The sequence below is a fragment of the Quercus lobata genome, chromosome 6 (genome assembly GCF_001633185.2).
Source record: "Quercus lobata isolate SW786 chromosome 6, ValleyOak3.0 Primary Assembly, whole genome shotgun sequence".
Taxonomy (NCBI): Eukaryota; Viridiplantae; Streptophyta; class Magnoliopsida; order Fagales; family Fagaceae; genus Quercus; species Quercus lobata.
In genome coordinates this window covers 28,429,845-28,457,126 of record NC_044909.1, presented here as the reverse complement: position 1 = coordinate 28,457,126, position 27,282 = coordinate 28,429,845, and the positions used below count along the sequence as shown (strand labels likewise).

Below are 27,282 nucleotides of genomic sequence, written 5' to 3'. Positions count from 1 at the left end.
ATACCGTTAACTTCACGGTGGTTTAGAAGTCTTGCCCACCACCCTCGCACTTTGTTTATGAAGCCAACTTCTCCAACCCACGATAATAAGAAACCTCCCCTTGGGCCTTACCACATGGGTTAGCTAACTAGGCTTTGTCATGCCCAGAAAACATATCAGGCTCACTATTAATAGACTTATGAGGATTATGTGGGTTCAACCAAGTAACCACATGTTTACCACCATTTGACTTAGACACTCTTAGCGCCAAATTAGCAGGAGTCAGCTCAAACGTAAACTCACGCGTGGGTCTGCCATTGATGGAAGAGACAGTAACGCCAAAACCACCCTTCAGCACGTTATGTCTCGAAATAGCTCTAGAAATTTCAAAATTCCTTAACTTCCACTGGTTCCTGATTTTGAAAGATTTCTTCCCATTTTGTCCACCACAATCCATCAGACCACCACCCACATCTTCAGTAGAAGTCCTCCCTTCCACCCAAACAGAGTTTGAACTTGATAGGAATTTGTCTAATTCTTTTGTAAACAAGCACCACCTAGACCGGTTTGAGCTCATAGGTACCATAACCCAAACACGTCAAGCTCCACTATAAAACACAGCTATCTCTACAAAGATACCAGCCTTATTCGATCTTCCTCGGAATTCAAAAAACTTATTATTCTCTCTATATCATTTGCAGAGATAATACCTTCCAGGAACCCAATCATGAATATTGGCAAAACATGAGAGAATCCTTTCCAATCCCTTACGACTCAACCAAACAGAACTTTTAAAATTCCGACAACTTTCGTGAATAGCATTAGAATCAGCCCGCCCACCGTCAAACGAGAAAGAAAAAGTTTTGGAATTTATGTGAAAAGAACCATTACTGCCCCCTCTGCCTTGAGGAGAAGGTTTAGGAGCAGTGTTAGGGGGAGGCGAATTGTTAGGACGAGGTGAGGGTGATACTGTAGTGGTTGGTCTAGGCCATAACGGTGGTTGTAAAGGCAAGTTAGAAGGAGGTGGGGTGTTCAGAGAAGAAGAATGTGGTGGACAGAAAGAGTGAAATGGAAAAAAACCAAAGGAAGATGGGAAGGGTGATGGAAAGAAAGGTGGTTGGTTGAATGGCAGTGGTAGAGAGGGGAGCAGAGGAGGGAAAAGTGTTGGCTCCATGCTAAAATTCAAATACAAGCTATAGCTATCTCTAAGTTTAATTAAGCACATGCTTAATTAACTTTTACAACAATAATGACATTTCTAAAAACATTTAATCACATGTTAAAGAAGCCTTACTTTAGGAACACTACCACATCAATTTTCTATGTGGGATGATATGCTTGACCACCACATCATTATGCCTGGTTGGCCACCTCATCATTGCTTCCATCATACCTCACATTCTAGAAAATTTGAAAATTAAAAACTATAGGAAAGCATAGTTAAAATTGAATTATGAACTTTCTAAGTGGGTTGGACTTGGTGGGTCAATTGAGTTGATAGATTGGACCAACTGGTCGATGGAGCATACCTACAGGGCATACAATTTGGGTTTGGTTTAATGTGGGTCAAAAATGTATTGTGGGCTCAACACTTTATATAAATTAACTGGGCCCACAAATAATAAGAAGGCTGAATCAAACAAAAAACCAAACAGTGGCTAAAGACAAACATGGGAATTACAATTTGGGGTTATTCCTATCCTAGACTAGGGAGAACCAAGCATTGTGATCCAAACAAGGGGTTCTGCTTCTAACTTTGGCAATCAATGTTGTGGACGACACTTGGAATCTGTCGACATCCACCACTCTGGCAACGGAACTTGTCATTGACAACTGAGGAACACAGGAAATGCTACAATTCTTCAGCAACTAACCACTACGATCAAAGGAAAAAACATTGAGCCAAGTTGAAACATGTTGAGAACCACGGTACCCCTACTATAAAGGCTGTGAAAGGCCCATGAAGCATCCTGTTCTCATCGAAAAACACCAACTGCAGTAGCTATGGGCTTGGTTTCACTGTTCCACGACAACAACAGTGGTGAAGACTGGAGCCATTACCAACGTTTCCACTCACCACCCATATAAAACAAGGGTACTACCCATAATAGTATCTTCATGATACCATGTCAAAGAAAAGAAATGAAATATGATATTGCCAAAGGGTAGGAGACTGGCGCTTTTCAAATGCATTGTTGAGTTTACCGACGTATTACCTCTCCTTGTTTACGATTCCCTGTAGTGTGGCTAAATGGTTGGAGAGGTTATAGAGAAACTATCTGTGGGGTGCCTCGAATGAAAAGTTAAGTTCTCTTTGGTGGCATGGGATAGTGTGTGTTCTATTGCTACTAGTGGGTTAGGGATATGAAGGTTGGGGAGTTTTAATCAAGCTCTTTTGGGTAAGTGTTTATGGCAATTTGGGACTGATGTAACTCATTTATGGAGATGGGTTATTGCTACGAAGTTTCGGGAGGAATGGCATGGTTGGACTTTGGGATTAGCTAGGGAATTGCATGGGTGTAGCTTGTGGAGTATATGGGGCTGGATGGGACACTTTGCAGCTGTTTGTGTCTTTGGAGGCAGGGGATTGTTCTCGTTTAAGATCTTGGCATGATGTATGGTGTGGGAGTCATTCTCTTAAAGAGTTGTATCTGGACCTTTATGCTTGTTTGCTTGATCAGGATGCCTCAATCCGTTCAGTCTTGGGTTGTCCAATGGGAGGGAAGGGCGGATCTAAAATGTGAGATGGTTTTCATTGGGAGTTGGAGGCAGTCGATACTTTTTTAGATCTCTTGTATTCCAATATTCCTAGGAATTTATCAAAAAAAAAGTATTCCAATATTCCTAGGAGGGTGATAGGATGATATGAATATTCAAAGGGAGTGGCATCTTTTCTGCCTGCTCTTATTTTGAGGCGGTGCACCGAAAAAACATTTTCCATGGAAGAGCATGTGGAGTGCTACGGCCCATAACAGGGTCTCTTTCTTTGTTTGGGCTGTTGCCTGGGAGAAAATCCTTGCCTGTGATAATCTTATCAAGTGGGGTCTTACATTAGTTGGGTGGTGTTCTATGTGCTTGTGTAGTGGGGATACGGTAGATCATTTGTTGCCAAATTTTGATGTTGCCTTGTTTTTATTTGGGTGGAGAAATTGGTTTGGGAAGCATTATTCAGTGATTTGGAATTTTGCACTGTTTTGTTTGATGTTGCTATTGTGGAAGGAGTGAAATAAGCGGTTTTCTGAGGATAAAGTCAGTTCAAAGAACCAGCTTGAAGTCTTGCTAATTTGATCTTTGTTTGATTGGTCCTGTGCATGGGCTCTCATAGATGTACCACTTTCCTGGATTTCAAAGAATCACTTTCTTTTTGTGCATAATTTTTGTTATTCTTTTAGGTAATGGAGTGCTCATCATTGTGAGCCTGTTGTAACCTTTTTCATCAATGATTTTTTTTTTTTTTTTTTACTTATAAAAAGTAAGTGGAAAAGAAAAAGAAAAGAATAGAAGAGAGAGGAGCTGTTAGGGTCTGCTCTTACTATTCATTCCATTTATAGAATGGGTGATTAAAATAAGACTAGGAATATTCTTGAATAGGACAGGTGGTAGGGACAACTCATCCCTTAGAAACTTTCTGACCCTTTCTAGAAGATTTCCACCCATACAGCATAAGGTGCAACCCATAATAGTATCTTCCTTTTCAGGGTCAGCATTTCACTTGTAATGGACTATGCAATATGTATATTTAGTGGATTCATTAATGATAAAGTGACAGTTTTACACTGGCCGTCAACTTACTGCAACCCTGCTCCTTTTCCTGGGCTTGGGATAGCTGTGAATAGAATATATGACAAGACCAATAGTATCGGTATCTTTAACAAACTGATTGTCAGTTCCTCTCATACAAGCATTTACTTGTCAGAAAAAGTTCCCACTCTCTCAATTTTCTTTAATTGCTGCAAAATGCAAATATAAATGCATGACAGTTTGGATAAAAACTGCACGTTATCCACTTGTATTTTTTCCCGTCCCTTTACTATTCGCATGATGCTCACGCTAGGTAAATTCCAGGTCATGCTTTTATTTCAGGGGATGCTTCAAAACCTCTGCAAATAACATTAATTGTTTGTTGCAGTTATTGATTGCACTGGCTTTCGTATGAGGGAAGCTAGAAAAAGGGTTTATCGTGCACGGTTCTCTTCTGTTACAGACAAAGACATTTTGAAGGCCATGGATAACCTTGTTGAACCCAATGAAGATGAGGCACTGGCTGTAGATGCTCGGCAAGAGATAGATTTGAAAGTTGGAGTTGCATTCACGCGATTTCAAACTACTTATTTCCAGGGAAAATATGGGAATCTTGATGCTAGAGTCATATCGTTAGTTCTATTTTGTCTCTCCCATTTTATTTTGCAGTTTATTTATCTGACATCATATATTCCTTTTGTCCTCAGTGCTTTCGCTCTTTGTTTTGATGTTTGTGAATGGTCAGGAAAACTCATATTCTCCTGAAATATGTGAATTACAGATATGGCCAGAAATTATATTATGGAAAATAGAAATAGATGAACACCTATTAAAAAGAAAAAGAAAAAAAAAACATAGAATGGGTAAACTGAAAACAGGGTAGAGAAAACTGCGGTCTTAGTGATGGAGTCTTTGGATTATTTTTTCTTTATCAATAACTTTTAGAGGATAGATTCTTTTTTCTTTATTAGTAACTTGTAGATGATAGATAGAAGTGACAAAAACAAGTCAAGCGGCAAAACATAGGTATATGCTTAGGGCTTTCAGTTCTACTTCGGTTTTAAGTTGCAATTTTTTTTCTCCATAGTTTAAGTTTCAATTTGAGTTTGCTGACTAATTGAGGTCTGATTAAAAATACATTGGAGGCTGTGATCTATCACAGAACTTATAATTATTACATGGTTTTTGTTCTCAAATATTATGTTTTAATTAAATAAGAATTTGATTGTGTTTTTATCTTCCTTCTTGTCAATCGATGCGTGGTTTATTATGAAATATTGTATTTTTTTGAGTTCCTTCTTTGATGCACTTTGTTGTGCGAGCTATGGATTCTTTTGCTTACGTATGTGAGTTTATTTTTATTTATTTATCATAATACTTTAAATTATCAGTCTCAGTTGAGTACTTTATGGACATCTTTATTGTGTTTTGTTGCTTTATTATGTTATATCATATTTGCATTGGTATTTATTCTTGGTGGTTTAGAATTATTCTTATTAACACATTGTCTCTGGGAATCAGTTTAATTGCCTTGGGTTTGTGGATTTCATTCCCTTATAATGTCAACTTCATGTATAATGTAATATTAATTATTACTTTAGCTATAGCTCAGACGATAGACCAGGTGGACATGAGTTGGGTAGATCCTAGGTTTACTATTTTTCTAACAGCATTTCTAAAAGAATTTTAATCTTATATATAATATAAAAGGAGAAGCTGAGAGAGTTCAGCCAAGACTCTAATTTAGATTTTGATTGCACTCCAATTTTGTGATAAGTGTCATTCTAATTGTCATTATTTGATGCCAAGTGTTTCTAGATGTAATGCACTCCAATTTCATGCTAAGTGTCCTTCAAATTAATTCTAATTGCATGTCAATTACGTTTACTTGCAAATTTATGTATCTAAACTTAGAAAATATAAAAACACTCAATCAAATTTGTTATGCTTCTAAGTAATACTATGAATGTATACAGTCTATTACTTATTAAGTAGAAACTTATATATGTGTGTGTGTCTAAATATATATATATATATATATATATAAAGTCCTATTTGAATTAAACCAAAGCCCATTAATAAAGACCCATAAACTAAATAAAACTTATTTATAAAATAATACCCATGGTCCATACCCAAAAATTGTAAAATTACTAAAATACCCTAGACTCTAGATTAACCGAATAAAAAAAATTGTAAAATTACTAAAAATACCCTTTACTCTAGATTAACCAAATAAAATATTGAAACCTAATTAACTACCATGGACACTTATTCTTGGGTTTTGAATTAGCTTAGGCTTTCAAAGAGGATATTCTTTCTTTAACAATGCTATGGTTGTGCCATCAATTCTCCCCCTCTGAAAATAGCTTGACTTCATCGGGTTAGGAGTGAGACGAAGAATGCCATCAGAAGGCACAATTTTTTGAATAAGGAAGGCACTCTTCTTCAACTTCAAGATTGGAATGTTTTTAGCACATGTGAGAGTATACTTCTTGTTGCCTTCAACAAAGGGTAAGTATTGACATATGCCCAGCATGGTGTGCATTGCACTCCCATATCCATGGCTGACCCAAAAGTATGTGACAGCATTTAAGGGGAAGCGCATCACACATAAAAGTCTCCTAAGCTTGCCAATTTCAAATGTGTTAGTGATCCGTGACACATGATAAGGTTCTGGATTGAACTTTAATTTTAATCCCAATTTCTTCATTGCTTCCCCAGATTTATATATGTTTTTGATAAGTAATAAACTTCATTGAAAAAAGATGTAAGAAAATATAAAGGGAAAAAACACACAAGTAGTGTGCTAGAAACAATGAAAGTACATAAATCAAGCATATTAGGTAAAGAAATGAAAGTAAAAACACCCGAAGCATTTGCCCAATCAAGCAAAGTCTGAAAAAAGAGAAGTTTCAACTCATGAATTGATCTTTCATTCCCTTCAAAGGTACGTATATTCATTTCCCTCCAAATGACTCATACAAGACAATGAGAGATCATTCTCCAAAGCACCTTAGTTTTGAGTCTGTTAAACTTGCCTGACTGACTTGCTCTAAGTTCCACAATACACGACATGACTTAATAAACCCCAAAAAGTGAACACACCATATTCCACAACTCTTGAGCTACTATTGAGCTATTCAGCAGTGTTAAGAGTAAGTGATCAATGGTCTCCCATTCCTCTTGCACATGCAACACCAATCCACCACCACCACTTTTCACTTCCTTAAATCATCAACTATTAATATTTTCCCCAGTGCCGCTGTTCAAATAAAGAAACTAACTATTTAGGCGCTTTTGGTTTCCACAAAGGTTTCCATGTAAAAGAAATGGAATCTAGTGATTGTAAGGCCCTATAATAAGACCGAACATTGAAAACACCCCTAGGAGAGAGTTTCCACCATCGCATTTTTTCCGCCTTAGTTCTCCAAGATTCAGAATATATAAGGTACATAAAAGAGACTACCGATTCTAACTTCCAATCTTGAACCGGTTGAGTAAAACTGATATTTTAATGGTAGTTTGCCTCTGAGGATGATAACAACTTAGCCATTGAAGTAAAACTAGATTATGCACTCCTAAACCTCCATATTGAACCGGTACACAAACAGTCTTCAACTTATCAAGTGATGCTTAAACTCATCTCCCAGTCCGCCCCACAGAAAATCCCTTTGTAATTTTTCAATTTCTCTAGCTCACCAATCCATATAGCTGCTGCCTTGAAAGTAGCACCTAAAGGAAGACCAAGATAAGTGAAAGGTAACAATTCCACTCTACATCTTAAAATACCCGCCAAAGCTTAACATTGGGTACATCTCCAATTGGAACCCGTTCAAATTTCCCCAAATTTATTTTTGAACCAAACATAATCTGAAACCAGACGAAAACTACTTTCAAATGCCAAATTTGTTCTAGAACTGCTCAACAAAAATTCAAAGTTTCATCTGCGAAGACGAGGTGAGAGATCTAACTAACCCACAAAATCTCCACCCACCAAAAAACCTAAAACAAAGTACAACTCTCTGTGTCAATTGCCAAAGAACATATTTGTTCCTTGCAATTAACTTGATTTTGAAAATTCTTTCCCCTATGATAGCGGTCTTCATTCTCTTGAACATCTTGTTTAAATATAGTAAGAAGCGGACAAATGATGCCTATCATACCCTCATCATCTTGATCTAGGAAGTCAACATTCACTTTTAAGTTAGCATCGAGGGGTTCACAAATCTCATCTTCAAGTTCAAGCTAGGGAGCATGAACACATCATTTGAGCTGTCGTGTTCGTGTTTGACACATTTGGGACACATCACAGCCTTTTTTTTTGTTGTTGAAATATGATGGGACATGATCGAGGTGCATTTTGTTTTTTGGGTTTTGTTATGGTATTATCCATTATTGCTCTTAATTTGATATATTTTTAACATTATATGAAAAATGAATTGATGTTGGACAACCTAGGCTTCCCACCTAGATTAGTCCCACGGTAAACCTCAGGTGGTGACCTTAGGCTTCACCACCTAAGGTTGTTTGTATTCACCACCAACCACAATGCAAACAACCTTAGGTGGTGAAGCCTAAGGTTGTCCTGCATCAACTTTGGTATTAGAGCTAAATCCGATCTATCTAGCTTTCAGCAACCCAAACCAAATAAGACGTACATCTGACCAATTTTAACCCAATCCAATTTAGTCATCAAAGGACAAACCAATTAGATATGACATTATTCAAGTTCTTACCCCATGAGATTTTGAGCAAGCTTGAACCAGAACCAAAACCAGTCCATCGTCTATACCCACTTTAACCACATGAATTTTTCATCCCAAAAAAAGTTTCCTAGCCAACAGAGAAGCTTGCTACTTCTTCCAAGCCTGACCCCAATCCATGCCTAACTCTAGATTACAAGATCCATGATTCCAACCACCACAACACCATCGCAACCCAAAATTTTCAGATCCATGACAACCACAACTCCAACCCAACAAATTGAGAACAATAGCGTTTGAAAACCATCATGTAACCGCTGATCTTGCCACTGGAATGATGCCATCACACAATTTGCCACCAAAATCCACCGTCACTGACAACCTTCGACCCTACCATCACCGATCTCTCCATGCTGCTTCATGAAACCTAGCTTTGATACCAAAGTGCCACGGTAAACCTTAGGCATGAAACTTAGCTTTGATGCCAAAGTGCCACGGTAAACCTTAGGCTTCACCACCTAAGGTTGTTTGGATTCACCACCAAACACAATGCAAACTTTGCATGAATAATCTTTGAATAATATTAATCATAGTATGAATACAAAATAAACCATGTGGAGCTTTATATAGCTTCCAGGAATTACAATAGATAAAAGGTACGCATACCTAATATGAATTCTAAACAATGTTAAATACTAATCCAATACTAATCAAATGCTAAAGATAAACCCAAATAAAGATAAAGGTAACATAAATGATAATCTCCTCAGATGTGATATAATGTGGTGTCTGCACCATGAATGCTTAACCATATATAAAAAATAAAAATAAAAAATAATATTAATAATTGATTAATATACATATCCCTGTCATGTTGTGTCCTAGGTTTTTAGAAATTGTCGTATTGTCATGTCGTACCCATGCCTGTGTCCGTGCTTCCTAGGGTTCAAGTTGCTTGGAACCCTTGTTTGCCTCTTGACTAGGATTATCCTTTTGGAGCACAACAATTGGTTCTGAAGGACATTGAAAAGACATACGGCCAAAACCATGACAAGTATGACACTTTACTCTAGGACTGAAATTATCTTGAGACTTATCAATAGACTTCTCCCAATTTGAACCCACAATTGTTATCTCACTTCTACTTATCAAAAAATTGTTATCTCACTTCTAATATTGCTTGCCGTTGAAGCTCTCATTAAGGCATTGCCTTCACCTTAGACTTTCTTTGGATAGTAACCAATTAGTAAATTTATAACCAAATAAAATATAAAAACCAAATTAACTGCCATGGACACTTTTTTTTGGCTTTGCCTTAGCCTTAGGCTTCCAAAGAGGATATTCTTTCTCTAACTATGCTATGGCTGCGCCATTAATATACAACTTGGTAGATTCCTTTTGCTTTTCTGAGGGTGAATGTCCACCATGTTTGTATTTTGCTGAATGCATGCTCCTTGGTTTTGCTTTTCTCTTTTGCTATTGGAAGAGAAATGGAGGGAATTCAACAAAGGAGGAGGACCACCTGTTGTTCTGCTTACATCTCTCATAGCCTTTCTTCTATCTTTCTCCCATTCTCTTGTAACGAAAAAATCCTTCAATCTTCAATTCTCACTTTCAAACTTTATTTTAAGTCTTTCAAATTTCAATAATCAAGTTTATAATTCCAAATTCATTATTGTGGGTCAGAAGAAACCTGGTATTTGTGTGAGTGTGTGGAGGTACTTAAAGAATAAGATATAAAACTAGAGAATATTGTAATTTAAACTATTCTATAACAATAGAAGTATAGAACTATAAAACATGTAAAACAAGTAAAAATTAAATATAAAATAAACCTGATGTGTGTGTGTGTGTGTGTGGAGATACTTAAAGAATAAGATATAAAACTAGAGAATATTGTAGTTTAAGCTATTCTATAACTATAAAACTATAAAACATGTACCTATCAAAAAAAAAAAAAAAACCTATAAAATTATAAAAAATGTAAAACTAGTAAAATTAAAATATAAAATAGACCACAATAATGAATTTGGAATTGTAAACTTGATTATTGGAATTTTGAACACTTACAATTAAGCTTGAAAGTGAAATTGAGGATTGAAGGATTTTATGGTTACAAGGAGAGGATGGGAGAAAGATAGATGAAAGGCTATAAGAGATGTAAGTAGAAGATTATGGTGGTGCCCTCCTTTATAGGAGATATGCACTTCTTATAGAATTTTATTTCTTGGAACTTTCTCTTTGGTCTTCCCTTGTCATTAATTGTATTGTTAATTTCTTTGTTCTTTGTAGCCATCATTTTGTGTTAGATTTTTTTTAATCATGTGAGCCATTATTGGCTTTTGAATTGCTTTTGAAGTTGGATGCTGATGGGGAAATGCACGTCTTTGTATTTTGCCTTGGTTATTTGATGCCTTTGTTGGTCTTTGAATCATTTTGGATGGATGCTTAGTTTTTGTTTGTGGATGCACAAATTGGTATGTGTATGTGTGTGTGTGTATAAGTATGTATGTATTGCACCCCTGCATATGCACATGGGTTATAAGCTAGTTTAAAATAATTTCCATGAAGCTATGTTATTAATTGACATAATTCTATCTGCGTTCTAATTTTAATTTCAGTCATCAATAAATTGTGCTTATGAATTACTTGTTTCAGCTACGGACCATGTCAGACTCCTACACTTGGGTTTTGTGTACAGCGTTATTTGCAAATAACTACTTTTAAGCCAGAGAAGTTTTGGGCTTTACAACCTTACATGATACAAAATGGTTATGAACTTAAGCTAGAATGGGAGCGTGACAAGTTGTTCGACTTAGATGTGAGCCCTTATTTGCGTTAGCTTTGTAGTTCTCTTTCTTAACTTTTGGCAAACATAATACGAGTTATACTTGTACATGTTGCAGGTTGCTACGATGTTTCAAAAGTTAGTAATGGAAGATGGAATTTTAGAAGTTACTGAAATATCAGAAAAACAGGAAAGCAAAAGTCGGCCTGCTGGTCTTAATACAGTGAATCTTCTGAAGGTCAGAAATTTTTGCAAATTGACTTGTCTTTTATTGTCTAATATCATTTGGATTGGAAATTAATATTACATTGGGCAGATCAGAATGTTTTTAGCATATGGGTTTGAGATGTGTGCTTTACAAGCCAGCTATGTTCTTAACCAGCTTATCAATGAGATACAACCCAACAAATATTTCCCATGAGAAAAATGATAAGAGATTGATTACTATAGTATCTAGGAACAGAGGTTTCCTTATTGCATGAACAGTTAAATATGAGTGACATATGTGTTTTAAACGTGCTGTTTCATTTAAGTACTTCATAATTTTGGCCTAGGTTGTGAAGGGAATGTGAATAAAAAATATATCAGCCATGTCTTGGTGTGGGCAAGTGGGAGGTAGAACGAGATTGCTGCTTGAGTTCTTGGCTGTAATATGCCCACATGTGCATGCAGACATACACATTCACATCCTCATATGCATACATAGATACTTACATATAGGGCTGACCACGGGTCGGGCCGGGTCGAGTTTGGTCTCAACCCGGACTCGACCCGCTCAGGTCGGGTGGAAGATAATCGGACCCGCAACCGACTGCCGATCACCCCGGGTCGAGTCGGATCAGATTTCAAAAAACGATCGGTCGGTTTGGTTGAACCCGATGAAGGGCGGCGGCGAGCGAAGGAAGGCGAATCTTGGCTAGATTTGAGCGGAGGAGAGTGAAATGTTGCCGGATCTGAGCTTAAACATCGCCGGATCTAAGCCAAAGTTACCAGATCTAAGCGGGTTTTTTGAAAAATATCATAAGATCTGAACCAAAATAACCGGATCTTAGTAGATATACGAAAAATCGTCGCCGTATCTGAGCGAAGGAGGGCTAATCATCGCTGGATCTGAGCGGAGGATGGTTAATCTGAAGTGGTGGTCGGGCGGGTCGGGTGGCTGGGGTTTTAGTGGAGAAAACCCGCCACTTGACCTGCCGCCGACCGCTAGAGTCGTCGGATCGGGCGGTGAGCGGGTCGGTCCAGGCGGGTTTCTCGGTTTGGTCGGGTGCTCGGGTTACTTGGACACCCCCACTTACATATGTACATTTAGTACATGTATCTGATTAATTGGCACTTCTTGGTGTTTCCAACGGAGATTTCTAGGGTTTAAATCCCACTTTCCCCCAACTATCAAATTATTAAAAAAGAAAAGAAGTACATACATCTGATTTAAATGTATTTGAGGGTATATTCTTAGCCCAAAAAAAAGTGCATTTGAGGGGTATATTATCATGCCCACACTTCCAAAAGTTGTAGGGAAACCTAAATATATGATGTTGCTTGATTATCTTCCTTATGGTAGCTGCATGATAAACAGGGTTTCCCATTATGACCAAAAATGGGGGGTATGCTGTAATCCAGGGATACCTGAACATAAGTTGGATGCAGCTATATGTTAGCTATACATGTGTCAATATGTGCCTGCATATCTTAAATTCATAAATATTTTTTGAGAACTCGTTCAAGTCTAGGTTGACATATGACAAATTGGAGAATTTGTCTATGTATGCTTGTGGTAGGGATAGCAGTAATTGTAGACCTATGGTTTTGGAATTGTAATTGTTGAATAAAGGTTTATGAGGTTGTGTTAAGAATTAAAAGATGTTCGGTGAGTTATTTGATGGCAGTTTGGTAGAAGTATGTAGGGTTTTAGGGTTTTGATAGGTAAAAGAAAGGGCTTGATTTGGGGTTGTATGGATGAAGGAATAGGGAGGATTTTATTGTGTTCAGGGGCTGTATAAACAGTACCCGTGATTAGTAACACAATAAAGAGAAGAAGAAAAGACAGAAGAGAAACGGAGAAAATAACACACAAAGGGTACCATGTCTCAATGCTCAAAACACTCAATAATTTTATTAATCAATTCCATCTCTCTTTGAGTAAATTGAACGCAAATATATATAGACTCTTTCTTTTTCTTTTTTCTTTTTTTTTGATGGGTAATAGATATTTCAATTAAAAAAAAGTACATCATGTTCACGATGATGAATAGATTTTATTAGAAACAAATACAAACAAATCAAACAGAAGTAAATTGCACGAAATCAAAAATGGAAATACATTGTGTAAAACTCCAAATACGAGACCACCCAAACAATGTCCTAACTAGCAAAGACTTAAAAAATCAGCAGATTTCTCAACATCGGGTATTTCATGTACTAGTTTGTTGTTTATTTATTTATTTATATTATTATTATTATTATAAATTTTTATAGGAGTCTTTCTTGTACTAGTAATATTATGATTTATGACTAAGGTAGTCAATAGCGTATCGGTACTGGCATTGGCGGTATATTCTGTACCGGCCATTAAACTGACACTTATCTAAAATGTTCCGAATAAAATATTGAGATGTACCAACTTGTACCAGTTATAATGAAGATTTTTGGGTATGTATATCAGCTGGTACATTAAAAAATAATTAAAAAATTGTTATAAAACATGTTATTTAAGCAAATATATTAGGTTGATGTATTTGGGCTTATAACATATGTGAAATTTAAATTATAAGTTTATAAATAAATAAATAAATAAATACATACATACATATATAAATACATACACGCACACGCACACGCACACGCACACACACACACACACACACACACACACACACATATATATATATATATATGGGGAGAGAGAGAGAGAGAGAGAGAGAGCAGTAACCTCAAAACGGTACACCGGTATCAATTGGTACCGAAATATTTTGTTTTCTTGGCCAAATTGAATTAGTCTCTGGCGCGAAATTGACTCCCTTGATTATGACTTTGAGTTTGACTAGTAAATTAAAAACTTAAGAAAAGACTAACTCGGACTCAAAGAAAATAAAACCTAAGATACCTAGGATCTTCAACAAAATTCTAGACACAATTAAATTACCAAAATACCCTTAATTTGCAAGAATTATGAAAATTGTAGACTTGCCCCTTAATATAAAATTTCCTATATCTAATGAAATAAAAAAGCATGGAAGAGCATTTGGTGTACTAAGGCCCCGAAGAGGGTCTCGTTCTTTGTTTAGACAGCTGCATGGGGAAGATCCTTACATGTGATAATTTATTTTTATTAAGTGGAGTCTTACCTTAGTTGGGTGGTGCTCTATGTGCTGTTGTAGTGGGGAGATAATAGATCACTTACTAGGATGGGACAAAGTGTGTGCACCTATGGACTATGGTGGTTTAGGAATAAGGAAAGTAATTGCCTTCAATAAAAAAGCCTTACTAGGGAAATGGCTATGGAGGAGGGTGGTAGCTTCGAAGTTTGGGGAATAGTGGGGGGATGGACTTCTAAGCTAGGCAAGGGTGTACATGGGTGTGGTTTATGGAGAGGTATTCGTATGGATTGGGAGGATTTTAGTAAAAATACTTAGTTTGAAATTGGGGCGGGGAATAGAGTGAAATTTTGGCGAGATTGGTGGTTTGGGAATCAATCTCCCCAATTGACTTTCTCGTTTCTGTACGAAATTGCCACTAATAGAGAGGCCTTAGTTGACTTTTCCTTGGCAAGGCAAGGAGCGGGGGGAAAGGAGAAGTTGGGCTGTTCGTCTCACTCAAGATCTAAATGATTGGGAGTTGAATGTAGTGATGGATTTCCTTCATATCTTGGAATCCAATATACCTTCAACAGATAATGGGGTTCATATGAGGTGGAAGTTGAAGAGGAATGGGGATTTTGACATCTGTTTGTTTTATAATGAGTTGAGATGTTCTTCTTCCATTGTCTTTTCTTGGAAAGGTATTTGGAAAGTTAAGGCCCCTCAATGTGTTTCTTTATTTGTTTGAACCATAGCTTGGGATAAGATTCTTAGAGGTGATAATTTGAGGCATAGGGATTTTGATTTTGTTGATTGGTGCGTTATGTGTCGTTGTTGTGGGGAGACTGTAGATCATTTGCTGCTTCATTGTGAGAAGACTCATCGGTTATGGAGTTTTGCTTTTAGATCTTTTGGGATTTCATGGGTCTTACCAAGAACGGTTCTAGATATTCTCTTTGGTTGTTGAAATTGGTTGGGGAAGCACTCGTTTAACATTTGGAATTTGGCTTTGTTGTGTTTAATGTGGTGTATTTGGAGGGAGCATAATTGGCGGACTTTTGAGGACACAGATAGTTTCGAAGACCAGTTGCTTGCTTCTTTTAGTGGTTCTCTGTTTGACTGGTCTCAGGCGTGAGGACTCACATCTAGTGATTCTCTCCCTTTATTCCTCAGTTCTCTCATTTTGTTGTAATTAATTATTTTCTTTGTTTTTTTGTTCATCCTTGTAATTTGTGGACTGCTTTGTTCTTTTTATGCATAAGGCAGCTTTTGAATATATTCCTTTCTTAATTATCAAAAAAAAAAAAATCCATTGTGAGGTTACTTTTGAATCCATTGTGCTACCAAGGTTGGTGGCTGATCTTTTTTATCTAGGTGGAGAAATTGGTTTGCGAAGCACCATCTGGTGATTTGGAATTCCGCACAGTTATATCTGATGTGGCTATTGTGGAAGGAGCGCAATAATTGGGCCTTTGAAGATAAAGTCAATTCAAAGTACCAGCTTGAAGACATACTACATCGATCTTTGTTGGATTGGTCCTGTGTGTGGGGTCTCATAGATAGATAGTACCTCTTTACTAGATTTCAAAGAATCACTCTCTTTGGCATAATTTTGTAATTCTTTTAGGTTTTGGAGTGCTTATCATAGTGAGCCGGTCATAACCTTTTTCATTATTTAATTTAATTTTTTTAAAAAAAAGAAAAGAAAAGAAAAGAAAAGGTCATTCAATATTCAATCCTACTATTTTTTTTCTTCACTAATCTAGTTTGTTGCTGGAATTTATTCTTAAACCCTTCTTCTACAATAGACCTAAGTTATCTTCGCTGTATCATGTACTTTTAATCTATTGGCTACATGGGCAGGTGTGGTAAATCAGATAAGGAAATACATGGTAGTGTAATCCTCTTCAACAAATATAATTCTGACAACCTACATTTGTTCTCCTATCTTTTTGAGGATATTATCCGACACCGCATGAACTTTAAATGAGGAACCCAAAGTCTGTCCAGAATAGTTCATGGGCAATTGCTTACCTTACACCTTAAGACCCCAGCCAGATTTTTAACAACTATACTCTTGTACCCCCCAATGCCAACTTATTCTTACTCAAGTTTATCCTGAAGCTTGAAACTACTTCAAAAGAACAGAATTATAATTCTTAACTTTCAGGACCAATATTGCAAGACAATATATATATATATATATATATATTTTTATATTTATATTAATCATTAATGAAGAGCAAATGAGAGATTTTCATTCCACTGTTATTTCTTATCTTGATCAGAAACCATGTACCCACCTTCCATTAAACTCGAGAGCATCTTTTAAGAGGTTCACATGTCTTAGAAAATTCATGATGCTAAAGTCTGAGTTAGAAAACAACGAGGAGCATATTCTGGAAATTGATCAACTACAATCTTTTACATTTGTTACTTCTCCAAAAGAAGAAAACTTTTACAGTTGTTAAAGTTCATCTATGACCCCATCGTGAAGTAATGTGTTTTATCATTTTAAATGATATACTTTTTTATCGTGATAAAATTAAAACTGCTTTTTAATTTTATAAGCCTGGTTAACTTGTTTAATATGTAAAAGCTCCTCCTAGAATATTCTTTGTGAATTTGAGAAATAAAACTAACTTGCTTAGTTTGTACAAGAATATTTTTGAACTTGGGGATAATTCAAGTTCCTTGCTTTAATTTATCCAGGTTGCTTCAAGTGGCATGGGCTTTGGACCTCAAATGGCTATGCAACTGGCTGAACGCTTGTACACTCAAGGATTTATAAGGTCTTGTAGTAATCTTTTTTCCATTGTGAAGTCATTATATGTTGTATATGATATATATTCTACGGGAAATACTCCGAAAGTAAAGCAGATATTATAATTTTATTTGTGGAATTTTCCTTATTGGAGAACATAAAAATAAGATTTGTGACAGAAAATGCTGCAATGTCTTAAATAAAATTGATATGGTTCAGTATATTATTAGTTTCTTAATTGTTTATTGTTCAATGTTTGGAACCTAACTACTAATAATTTTCATATGATCTTCATCTAGTTATCCACGCACAGAGAGCACAGCCTATCCTTCTTCGTTTGACTTCAGAGGCACACTTGGTGCACTAGCAAATAGCACGATATGGGGCAATGATGTACAGAGATTACTTGCCAATGGGTATCATAAACCGCGATTGGGATCCGATGCAGGCGACCATCCTCCTATTACCCCAATGCAGTCTGCAACTGAGGATATGCTGGGCAAAGATGCTTGGAGACTATATCAGTATGTCTGTCAACACTTTATAGGGACTGTCTCTCCTGACTGCAAGTATTTAAGGTAAAAAAAAAAAATCTATCCTTCTTGTTTATTGTTTCATCTTATTGTCTTTGTTCATTCTATAGGGATTTTCCTTGGCACTACAAATAAGCCTTGTAGCTTATGAGCCACTCTAAGCTCAAAGGCACACTTGATGACATCTTTTTTGAAAATAATCAAACATGCTCAAGCTTGAGCAAACATAAGCTTGGCTTTTATTAGGCTCACAAACAAGGCTCATGAACGAAGTTAGTAAAAATAGTCTTGAAAAAAATTTAAAAAATGTTAATAATAATAATAATAATAATAATTATTATTATTATTATTACATCTAGATAGAGAAAATAACTGGATAAACTGAGTTTCTGTCCTGGTATGAAACTAAGCATCTGTCCTTTGAAGTGGGTGATGGTACTCGTATCCGCTTTTGGCATGATAGGTGGATTGGTGAGAATTCTTTAAAAGATCGCTATCCTGCGCTTTATGCATGTTCAGCGGTCAAGGATGCTTGCATCTTTGAGGTTTTGTGGGCTCCAGAAGGGGGTTCTGTTAGAGTGTGGAATTTAAGGTTTTATAGAGCGTTTGAAGATTGGGAGTTGGCTGCTTCTTACTCTCTTTTTCAGCTTATCCATCCTCGTATTCTTCGAGGTGATAGGAGAGATACTCTTCGCTGGGGGCTGAAAGGGGATGGGAAGTTCGACACCCGGTCTTACTACCATGAGATTCGGGGTGCCTCGAATTCTTTATTTCCTTGGAAGGGTGTTTGGAAACCAAAGATTCCTAAGCGCGTGGCTTTTTTTCTGTGGACTGCTGCCCATGGTCGGATCCTCATTTTGGATAACCTAATGCTTAAGGGTCGTCCTCTAGCTAATTGTTGTTGTATGTGTTGCTCTGATGGAGAGTCGGTAGACCACCTTCTTCTTCATTGTCCTATTATTCATTCCCTATGGGCTTTCATGCTTCAGGCTTTTGGTATTCATTGGGTTATGCCGGGTTCGGTGGCGGGTTTGTTATCTAGTTGGCATCAATGGCTTGGGAAGCATAATTCGGAAATTTGGAACTTGGTTCCAGGGTGCTTAATGTGGATTGTGTGGCTGGAGCGAAATCGTCGATCTTTTGAAGATAAAGAGAAAACGTTGGAGGAGTTAAAGATTTTATGCCATCGCAGTCTAATGGAGTGGTCTCATTGCTGGGGTTTTACTGAGTGTTCTTCCATCTCTGAGTTTATGCCTTCCCTTAGCTTAGTTTCCTGACTTCTCTCTTGCTATTGTGTTGTGTAGTGTTGTGCTGTGTTGCTGTTTTATTGCTGTTGTGTTGTGTTGTTGTTCATCATCATGAACATCTTGTACTTCTCTTTTCTTTTTTTTCCTCTTTAATATAAGTTTTCTAATTACCTATCAAAAAAAAAAGTTAAGTTTATATCAAAAAGCTGATTCTGCTCTTACATAAAAAGTCTATTTATAATCTTTAACTACTAGGGAATAAACTAGCTAATAGTTACATCTAGATAGGCTATCACAACATAAGTCAAAGCTGAAATTAATGAGCATATATGGCAGATCTAAGAATTCAAAATAAGGGGATGGCTGGCTGCCCTAAGAGGTCAGAAAGAGTGGCTGGCTGTTTGGCTTGTAGAGAGTGGCTGGTTGTCAGTCCTAATTGTAGAGGGGGGTTGGTTGGCTGGCCTAAAGGTAGAGGGTCGCTACATCAATTCGAGTATAGTCCATTGGTTTTCTTTTGCAGAAAAATTACTATATTTTTCTTGTAATTAATCAATATGATGAGGACGGAGAGTACGCAATTGATAAGCTTACCATTCGCCTAGGTTCATGGCCCAACCCCATTATCTTGTACACACAGATTTTAATCAGAGCCCCTGATCATACCCACCTGAAAGAGATAATGAAATCTGAAACTAGCAAACCAGCCCTAGCCATATTTTTGCAACAAGGATTTGGGTTTTTTTGGGTGTTGGCTAGGAATTTAGGACACGACCTTCCTATGTGGGAATGGAGAAATCTAGCAAAGGTAAATGAGAATGATTCTTTTGAAAATTTCCATACTTTAAGTTATTTTTCTTTAGAACCTTATTGGATTGGTTGTTAGCTTTGCGAAACCAATCATTTTCTTATCTTCTTGATTTGCTTGATTCATGTAATTTTTGTATTTGATTTGTTGACCCTTGTACTTTTCCTGTGCACTAGGGTGTCCCCTTTTTGATATTAATAAATCTTGTTGCTTAAATAAATAAATAAACAATTCTTTTGAAAATGTGAGATTCCATTGGTTTAAAAGTTAAACTAAAATTTTCCCTGTTGTTGGGTAACATTCTCCGTTTAAGGTGTGTTCTCTTGTTGAGTGTGGTGGACTAGGGATAAGGAAGATCACTACCTTCAACAAAGTTTTATTGAGGAAATGGCGGCGTTTTGGGGTTGAGGAGAATCTGATGTGGGAGACGCAAAAAGATTTTTATTTAGTATTATTTATGTTTGCAAGTCAATTATATTTTTATGTTTTAGGTCCTATTAGTTTATTAGGCTATTAGTATTTTAATTTGGAAGCAAGGTTATATCCGGAATTGTTTGTCTGTGTTGTGGTTTAAGAAGCTTTAATTTCTGATATGATTTTATATGCGCCAGATGGGGAAAGTAGGACTTGGAACTTACTTTTCCATCGTGAATTTAATGACTGGGAAACGGGGAGATTTTACTCTTTTTGAGCATGATTCCGCCAGAATACCAAGGGGGGAGGGTGATGATGTTCTGATTTGGCAGTTGAATCGTAGTGGTATTTTTAATGTGTGCTCCTTTTATAATTCTTTATTAAAAGTCCCTTCTATTTCTTTTTCTTGGTAGAGCATTTGGTGTATTAAGGTACCTAAAAGGGTGGCTTTCTTTTTATGGACTGCTGATAGGAATTGGATTCTTACTGTAGACAACCTTGTTAAGAAAAACTTGCCCCTTGTTAATTGGTGTTGTCTTTGTCGGTGTGATTAGGAAACTATGGATTACCTTTTACTCCATTGTAAGTTTGCTCATGCTTTGTGGAGTGAGGTTTTCCTTATGTTTGGGGTTCAGTAGGTGATGCTGTATACAATTGTCTCTCTTCTTTTTGCTTGGAGGAATTGGTTAGGGAATTATTCTTCAAATGTTTGGAATATGGTACCGGCTTGTCTTACGTGGTTAGTATGGAAGGAACGCGATGCCCGAACTTTTGAGGATATTGAGAGACCTATTGAACTGTTGAAGACATCGCTAGCTAGGACTTTGTTTGAGTAGTCTCGTATTTGGGGCCTCACACATTGTATTTCCTTGTCTGATTTCCTTATTTCTGTTAGTTTCTATTTGATTTGTTTGTATTCTTTCTTTGCCGTGTGTTTACAATTGTAAACACATTGCATTTTCGCTATCAATAAAACTTTTATTACCTATCAAAAAAAAAAAAAAATTGGAAGCAAGTTTATTTTTGTAATAAGGCAATTAGGGTTTTCTATGCCAATTAGAAGTAGGATTTAGCAATCCTTTGTAAGCAACCTATTGTATCCTTATGGAGATAATTGATATTTTGATGAATGTAAAGAATGGCCATTTGGTCTCTTTGGTTTGGTGTTGATTCTAGGTCTACACCCTAGGTGCTGACTCTAAGCTAGGCATAGGTGCTGACTCTAAGATAGGCCTAGGTGCTGACTCCTAAGTCATATCCCTTTTTTCTTTTTTCTTTTTTTTTTGTTTCATTTTGTTCTGGTTGTCCTGTGTCTTAATTGATCATGGAGGTGTGTAGTAGTTTCAAAGTTTGGGGTGGATAAGGTGGGGCTGGTGTTTGAAGTGGGGTAGGGCTTCACATGTTTGTGGCTTGTGGAGGAGTATTAGGATGGGTGGGAGGGATTTTCCTAGTATATTCGGTTTGAGGTTGGTTTAGGGGATAGGGTACAGTTTTGGCATGATCAGTGGTGTGGAGATCAGCCTCTGAAGTTGACTTTTCCGCTATTAATTGCAATTACTTCAAATAGAAAGGCGACGGTGGAGGATGTGTTGGTGAGACAAAATATGGGGGAAAGACGCAGTTGGGATGTGTGATTCCAACGTGGGTTTAATGATTGGGAGGTGGAGTTAGTAGGGGTTTTTTTTCACAAGTTGGAGCTTCATATTCCTTCAAATGTGAATAGGGGTCGATTGAGGTGGAGTTGAAGTGTTGAAGAAAAGTGGAGATTTCGACATTCCTTCTTTTTATAGTGCTCTGAGGGGATCTTCTCCTATTATTTTTCCTTGGAAAAGTATTTGGGGGTGTGAAGGCTCCACTCTCGAAGGGTATTTTCTTGGTAGATATCCTTAAGAGACTATCGGTTGTGGGGTTAGTGGATTTTGGTGTCAATAGTGTGGATAAAGTTGGAACTGAGAGTAGTGTGCTTTTGATTCAAGGGGCGGATAACAAGGACACCAGGTCGATAGATATAGGTGAGATTGGTCAGCCCAAGTTAGCGTTGATGGAACCGAGTTCAGATTGTGGCCTATCTGGTTTGGGTGTCTCGACAGTGGTGGAAGTGGCTTTCTCAAAAGTGGTTTCGGGTGAGGAGGAGAACTTGGCAGATTGTAATCTGTTGTTTACTATTATCCCTTATGGGCTGGCCTTGTCGATGGAAGTGGACAACGATTCTAAGGTGTTAGATATTGGTGGTACGTTGGATGTCTCTAATTGGGTGAAGAACAGAATCCCAGGTTTTCGTAAAGTGATTGGGCTTCCTATGAATTGTCATGAAAAGTTGTGTATTGCTTATCTTCAAAGGCTAGAAAGGGAGATGGCGGTTATTAACCAGCAACGGAAGAAAGCAGCTGCTAACCAAAAAGTAGCATCCTCCACAGGTAAAGGGAAAAGAGAGTCGAGGAATTTAATTACAACGGTTAATTATGATGGGAGATAGTGTGGTGGAAGTGTGCTAGAGACAGTTGTGGGGCCATAAAAGTTTTTATGAAGCTGAAAATGGTTTCATGGAATGTTGGAGGTTTGAATGACTCCCAAAAATGTCTAGTAGTGAGAAACTTGTTACGTGAGTGGAAGTGTGTTGTTGTATGCCTTCAAGAAACAAAGCTTGCTAGCATAGATAGGCAGCTGGTTTGCAGTATTTGGGGCTGTTTGTATGTGGATTGGGTGGCTTTAGATGCTGATCAAACGGCTGGTGGGGTCTTGATTATGTGGGATAGGAGGGTTTTAGAAAAGTTGGAGGTTCTGGTGGGCACGTTTTCGGTGTCAGTTCAGTGGAAAGGTGTGGAGAATGGTTTTATTTGGGCATGTTCAGGGGTGTATGGCCCAAATGGTAACAATTTGAGGGGTGATTTGTGGGATGAGTTGGTGGGTATTTAGCAGTATTGGAATGTTCCTTGGTGTTGTTTTGGGGATTTTAATATTGTTCGTTTTCTTAGTGAACGGAGGGGTGGGTCTAGGCTTACTCCAGCTATGGAAAAATTTTCTGAATTTATTGAAGATTTAAACTTGATAGATTTGCCGTTGGAGGAAGGGAGTTATACATGGTCTAGTGGTACTGACCAACCATCCATGTCTAGGATCGATAGGGCTCTAATGTCACATGACTGGGAGCAACACTTTTTGGATGTGACCCAACGGATTCTACTACGACTAGTTTCAAATCATTTCCCAATTCTCTTAGAGGTAGTGGGTATGGCAAGGGGAAAAAGTCCCTTCCGGTTTGAGAATATGTGGTTGAAGTCAGACAGGTTTGTTGATAGAGTAGATTCATGGTGGAATCGTCATTCTTTTTTGGGTACACCTAGTTATGTGTTTGCTAAAAAATTGAAAGCTTTGAAAGAAGACATTATGCAGTGGAATCGCCAAGAGTTTGGTAATGTTGGACGCAGGAAGAAAGAATTATTAGGGGCTTTAGAATTACTAGATGCTAAGGAAGGGGTTCTTGGACTCATTGAGATGGAGAGAAATGAGAAAAATGAAGTGAGATCGCAAGTAGAGCATCTTATTTCTCTAGAGGAGATCTCCTGGAGACAAAAATCGAGGATGTTATGCATTAAGGAGGGAGATAATAATACTAATTTCTTCCACAAATATGGCCAATTCTCCTAGAAGGTATAACCATCTGAGTTTCTTAGAAGTGGATGGAGTGATTTATGAGGAAGGAGCAGCAGTGGCTGCTCAGGTAGTTCAATTTTATAAAACTCTGTATCAGGAGACTGAGGAGTGGAGACCTTTTGTGGAAGGACTGGAGTTTGATCAAATAGGGGAGTTGGAGATGGGCTGGTTGGAGAGGAGATTTGAGAAGGACGAGATCCTATCAATGGTCAGAGATATGGAAGGAGATAAAGCTCGAGGTCCAGGTGGCTTTTCTGTGGCATTTTTCCATCATTGTTGGAGAGTAGTAGAAAGAGATGTTTTAGCAGTTTTTGAAGAGTTCTATCAACACTGTAAGTTTGAGAAATCTCTTAATGCTACCTTTATAACTTTGATTCCTAAGAAGAATGATGCCTTTAACATTTGTGATTTCAAACTTATCGGTTTGGTGGGGAGTTTATATAAAATCTTGGCCAAGGTTTTGGCAAATAGATTGAAAGTGGTGTTAGATCAACTAATATCTGAATCTCAGTATGGTTTTGTGGGAGGTAGGCAAATCCTTGATTCAGTTTTCATTGCTAATGAATGTGTTGATAGCAGAATGAAGAGTAAGATTCCGGGGGTGATTTGTAAGTTAGATATTGAGAAAGCTTATGACAATGTGAATTGGGAGGTACTTCTGAAGTTGTTGAAGAAAATGGATTTTGGGGAGAAATGGTGTAGCTGGATTCGAACCTGTATCTCTACAGTGCAGTTTTTCTGTGTTGGTAAATGGGACCCTAGCTGACTTCTTTGATAACTCTAGAGGTTTGAGACAAGGGGATCCGTTGTCTCCTTTATTATTTTTAGTTATGATGGAGGTGTTTAGTAGGATGGTGAAGAGAATGGAGGGGGCAGGTTTACTTAGTGGTTTTAGGACGGATGGTAGGAGGGGTAGGGGGGAATGTGTTTCACATTTGTTGTTTGCGGATGATATTATTTTGTTTTGTGATGCAAATGTGGAGCAAGTCCTACATGTTCAATTGCTGCTACTTTGTTTTCAGGCTGTGACTGGTTTGAAGGTTAACGTAGCTAAAAGTGAAATGGTCCCTACAGGGGAGGTAAATAGCCTGCATGCAAAGGCGAGGGCATATTTTGGTAGACTGGCGTTGTCTTTGTCAGCGTAGTTTGGAGGATGTCAACCATCTGTTGATTCATTGTGAGGTTTCCAAGTTGTGGAATTTTGCCCTTATGTCTTTTGGAGTTTCTTGGATCTTTCTGAAGAAGGTGAGTGATTTATTAATGGGGTGGAGGAATTGGTTGGGGAAGCATGCTTTGAATGTTTGGAATTTGGTGCCCTTGGCCTTGCGTGTAATGTGGATTATTTGGAGGAAGCAGAATAGTCATATTGTTAAGGATTAGGAGCATTTGGTGGATTAGCTTATAGCATTATTTACAGGGATGCTGTTTGATTGGTCTCGTTCTTGGAGATTCACTTTTAGTGATTCTTCTATTCTGTTGTTCTTAGATTCCCTTCTTATTTGTACATAGTTTGCTTTCTTTTGTGTTTTTGTATATATCTTTTTGCTACTTCATTCTTATTGCATGAAGTAGCCTTTTTCTAATGAAATTTTTATTGATCAAAATGGAATCACCCATATACACCTGGGGGTGTACTCAGTAGCAGTACAATCAATCTTTCAAGATTTAGTTTCTTTTTCTTTTTGCCTTCATTTTCTCCGTAACCAAACATATAAAGACAAAAGAACAGAAAGTAGATGAATGGATTATCAAGGCCAAGACCTACTAAGACGAGATTTCTAAGAACACAGTGGGCCAAAGCATGGGGTTTTCACACACAAAGAGAGAGAGAGAGAGATCTTTGCTTGAGTCAAGATTCATGCTGGCGGTGAGGAGGAAATATGGCATGAGAATTTTTAAAGATTTGGTTGTTTAAGGTCCATTCTAGTTTTTTATTTTATTTTAATTATTAATTTAGGCCACTTGGCAGCCCATGTGGCAGATTTTATTTTTAATTTAATTTTTTTATTAACACCGTTAGCCACATTAGCTTTTTTCATCCACTACTTAACGGTAGGGATTATTTTGACACAATACCAAAAGGTTCGGGACTAAATTGACATATTTAAAACGTTAGAGACCATCTTCACATATAAGGCAAATTTTTGGGACCAAAATAGGAACTAATCCTTATAATAATATTAATTGACAAGCATACACTCAGTGGTCTTGAACCCTTCCTCTATCCCATCACTATAGTGGGAGGAAGAACCACTGGAGTTAGATTTCATTTAAGAGTGCATGCTTGTGTGGTTTTAAAACAAAGCTTCAGCTTTGGCTTGATCTCAAACAAAAGCTTGAAGTTAACTCTTTTTGCTTCTTAAGCCAAGCTTAATTAAAAATTTTCAAGCTATTGCTCAAACGTGGTTATTTGGATCTACAGTCAAACTGGACTCGAGCTTGGGTTTGTAGTATTTGCACAAGTAAAGCTCTTAAAGCTCTGCTCATATTCAGCACCGTTTTTGTAGGTAATTAAATGTAGTCAAGCATGAATTCATGAACTAATTGACTTATGACCACTGCATTCTCTCTCTTCTTTTGTGATTAAGTTGCAAATGCTCTTTAGGCTCAAAGCTTTTGTCTACTTTTAATCTGTTTTGAGCAAAGGTTTTCCCCTTCATACGCATCATGTATGAAGCTGAAGAAAGCCATTTATTCTTTTAATCTATTCCAGGACAAAGGTCAAATTTTCAATTGGTGGAGAATGCTTCCATTGCACTGGGCAGCGCGTTATAGATGAAGGATTTACATCTATTATGCCATGGTTGGCAGTAACTGAGAGAAATCTTCCTCGGTTTACAAAAGGAGAGAAGATAGAAGCTTCAAAAGTGGAGCTATATGAGGTAGTAATTTTATCCTCCTAAAAAACTATTATATTTGTTAACAATTTTCCATTTATCCATTTTTTAATTTCATTTGAGCTGTTAGAAATTCAAAATGCTCTTGTATTCACCTTTTTGGGGGTGGAGAAATAGGGCTGGGGGTTGGTTGATGGGTAGAGAGTTTGGCTCTAACATGCTGCCTCTCCTTTAAGGATAGGATGATATGCTACTCTCTAAGATGATATTGAATAAGGGGAAAACAAGGAAAGGAAAAAGCTAAAATCAAATATCTTGATATACTGATGGTGCATTTTATTATGTTATTGATGATATCTGAATTTCAAACAATCTCCAGGGGAGTACCATGCCTCCAGATTATCTTAGTGAGAGTGAACTGATTTCCCTGATGGAGAAGAATGGAATAGGCACTGATGCTTCAATACCTGTGCATATTAACAACATATGTGAGCGCAACTATGTGCAGGTTTCTG

At 37.3% G+C, this 27,282-nt stretch overlaps 1 protein-coding gene across 2 annotated transcripts in view; it reads left to right on the top strand.

Annotated features, from left to right (window-relative positions):
- Positions 1-27,282, top strand: part of LOC115994181 (DNA topoisomerase 3-beta) — a 50,464-nt gene that overhangs the window by 10,358 nt on the left and 12,824 nt on the right. For both annotated transcript variants that reach the window (XM_031118237.1, XM_031118238.1), the window contains exons 6-12: positions 4,109-4,352; positions 11,085-11,247; positions 11,333-11,452; positions 17,226-17,305; positions 17,577-17,855; positions 26,644-26,812; positions 27,147-27,275. In XM_031118237.1, the coding sequence (XP_030974097.1) occupies positions 4,109-4,352; positions 11,085-11,247; positions 11,333-11,452; positions 17,226-17,305; positions 17,577-17,855; positions 26,644-26,812; positions 27,147-27,275 (1,184 nt within the window). The remainder of the gene's footprint in view (positions 1-4,108; positions 4,353-11,084; positions 11,248-11,332; positions 11,453-17,225; positions 17,306-17,576; positions 17,856-26,643; positions 26,813-27,146; positions 27,276-27,282) is intronic.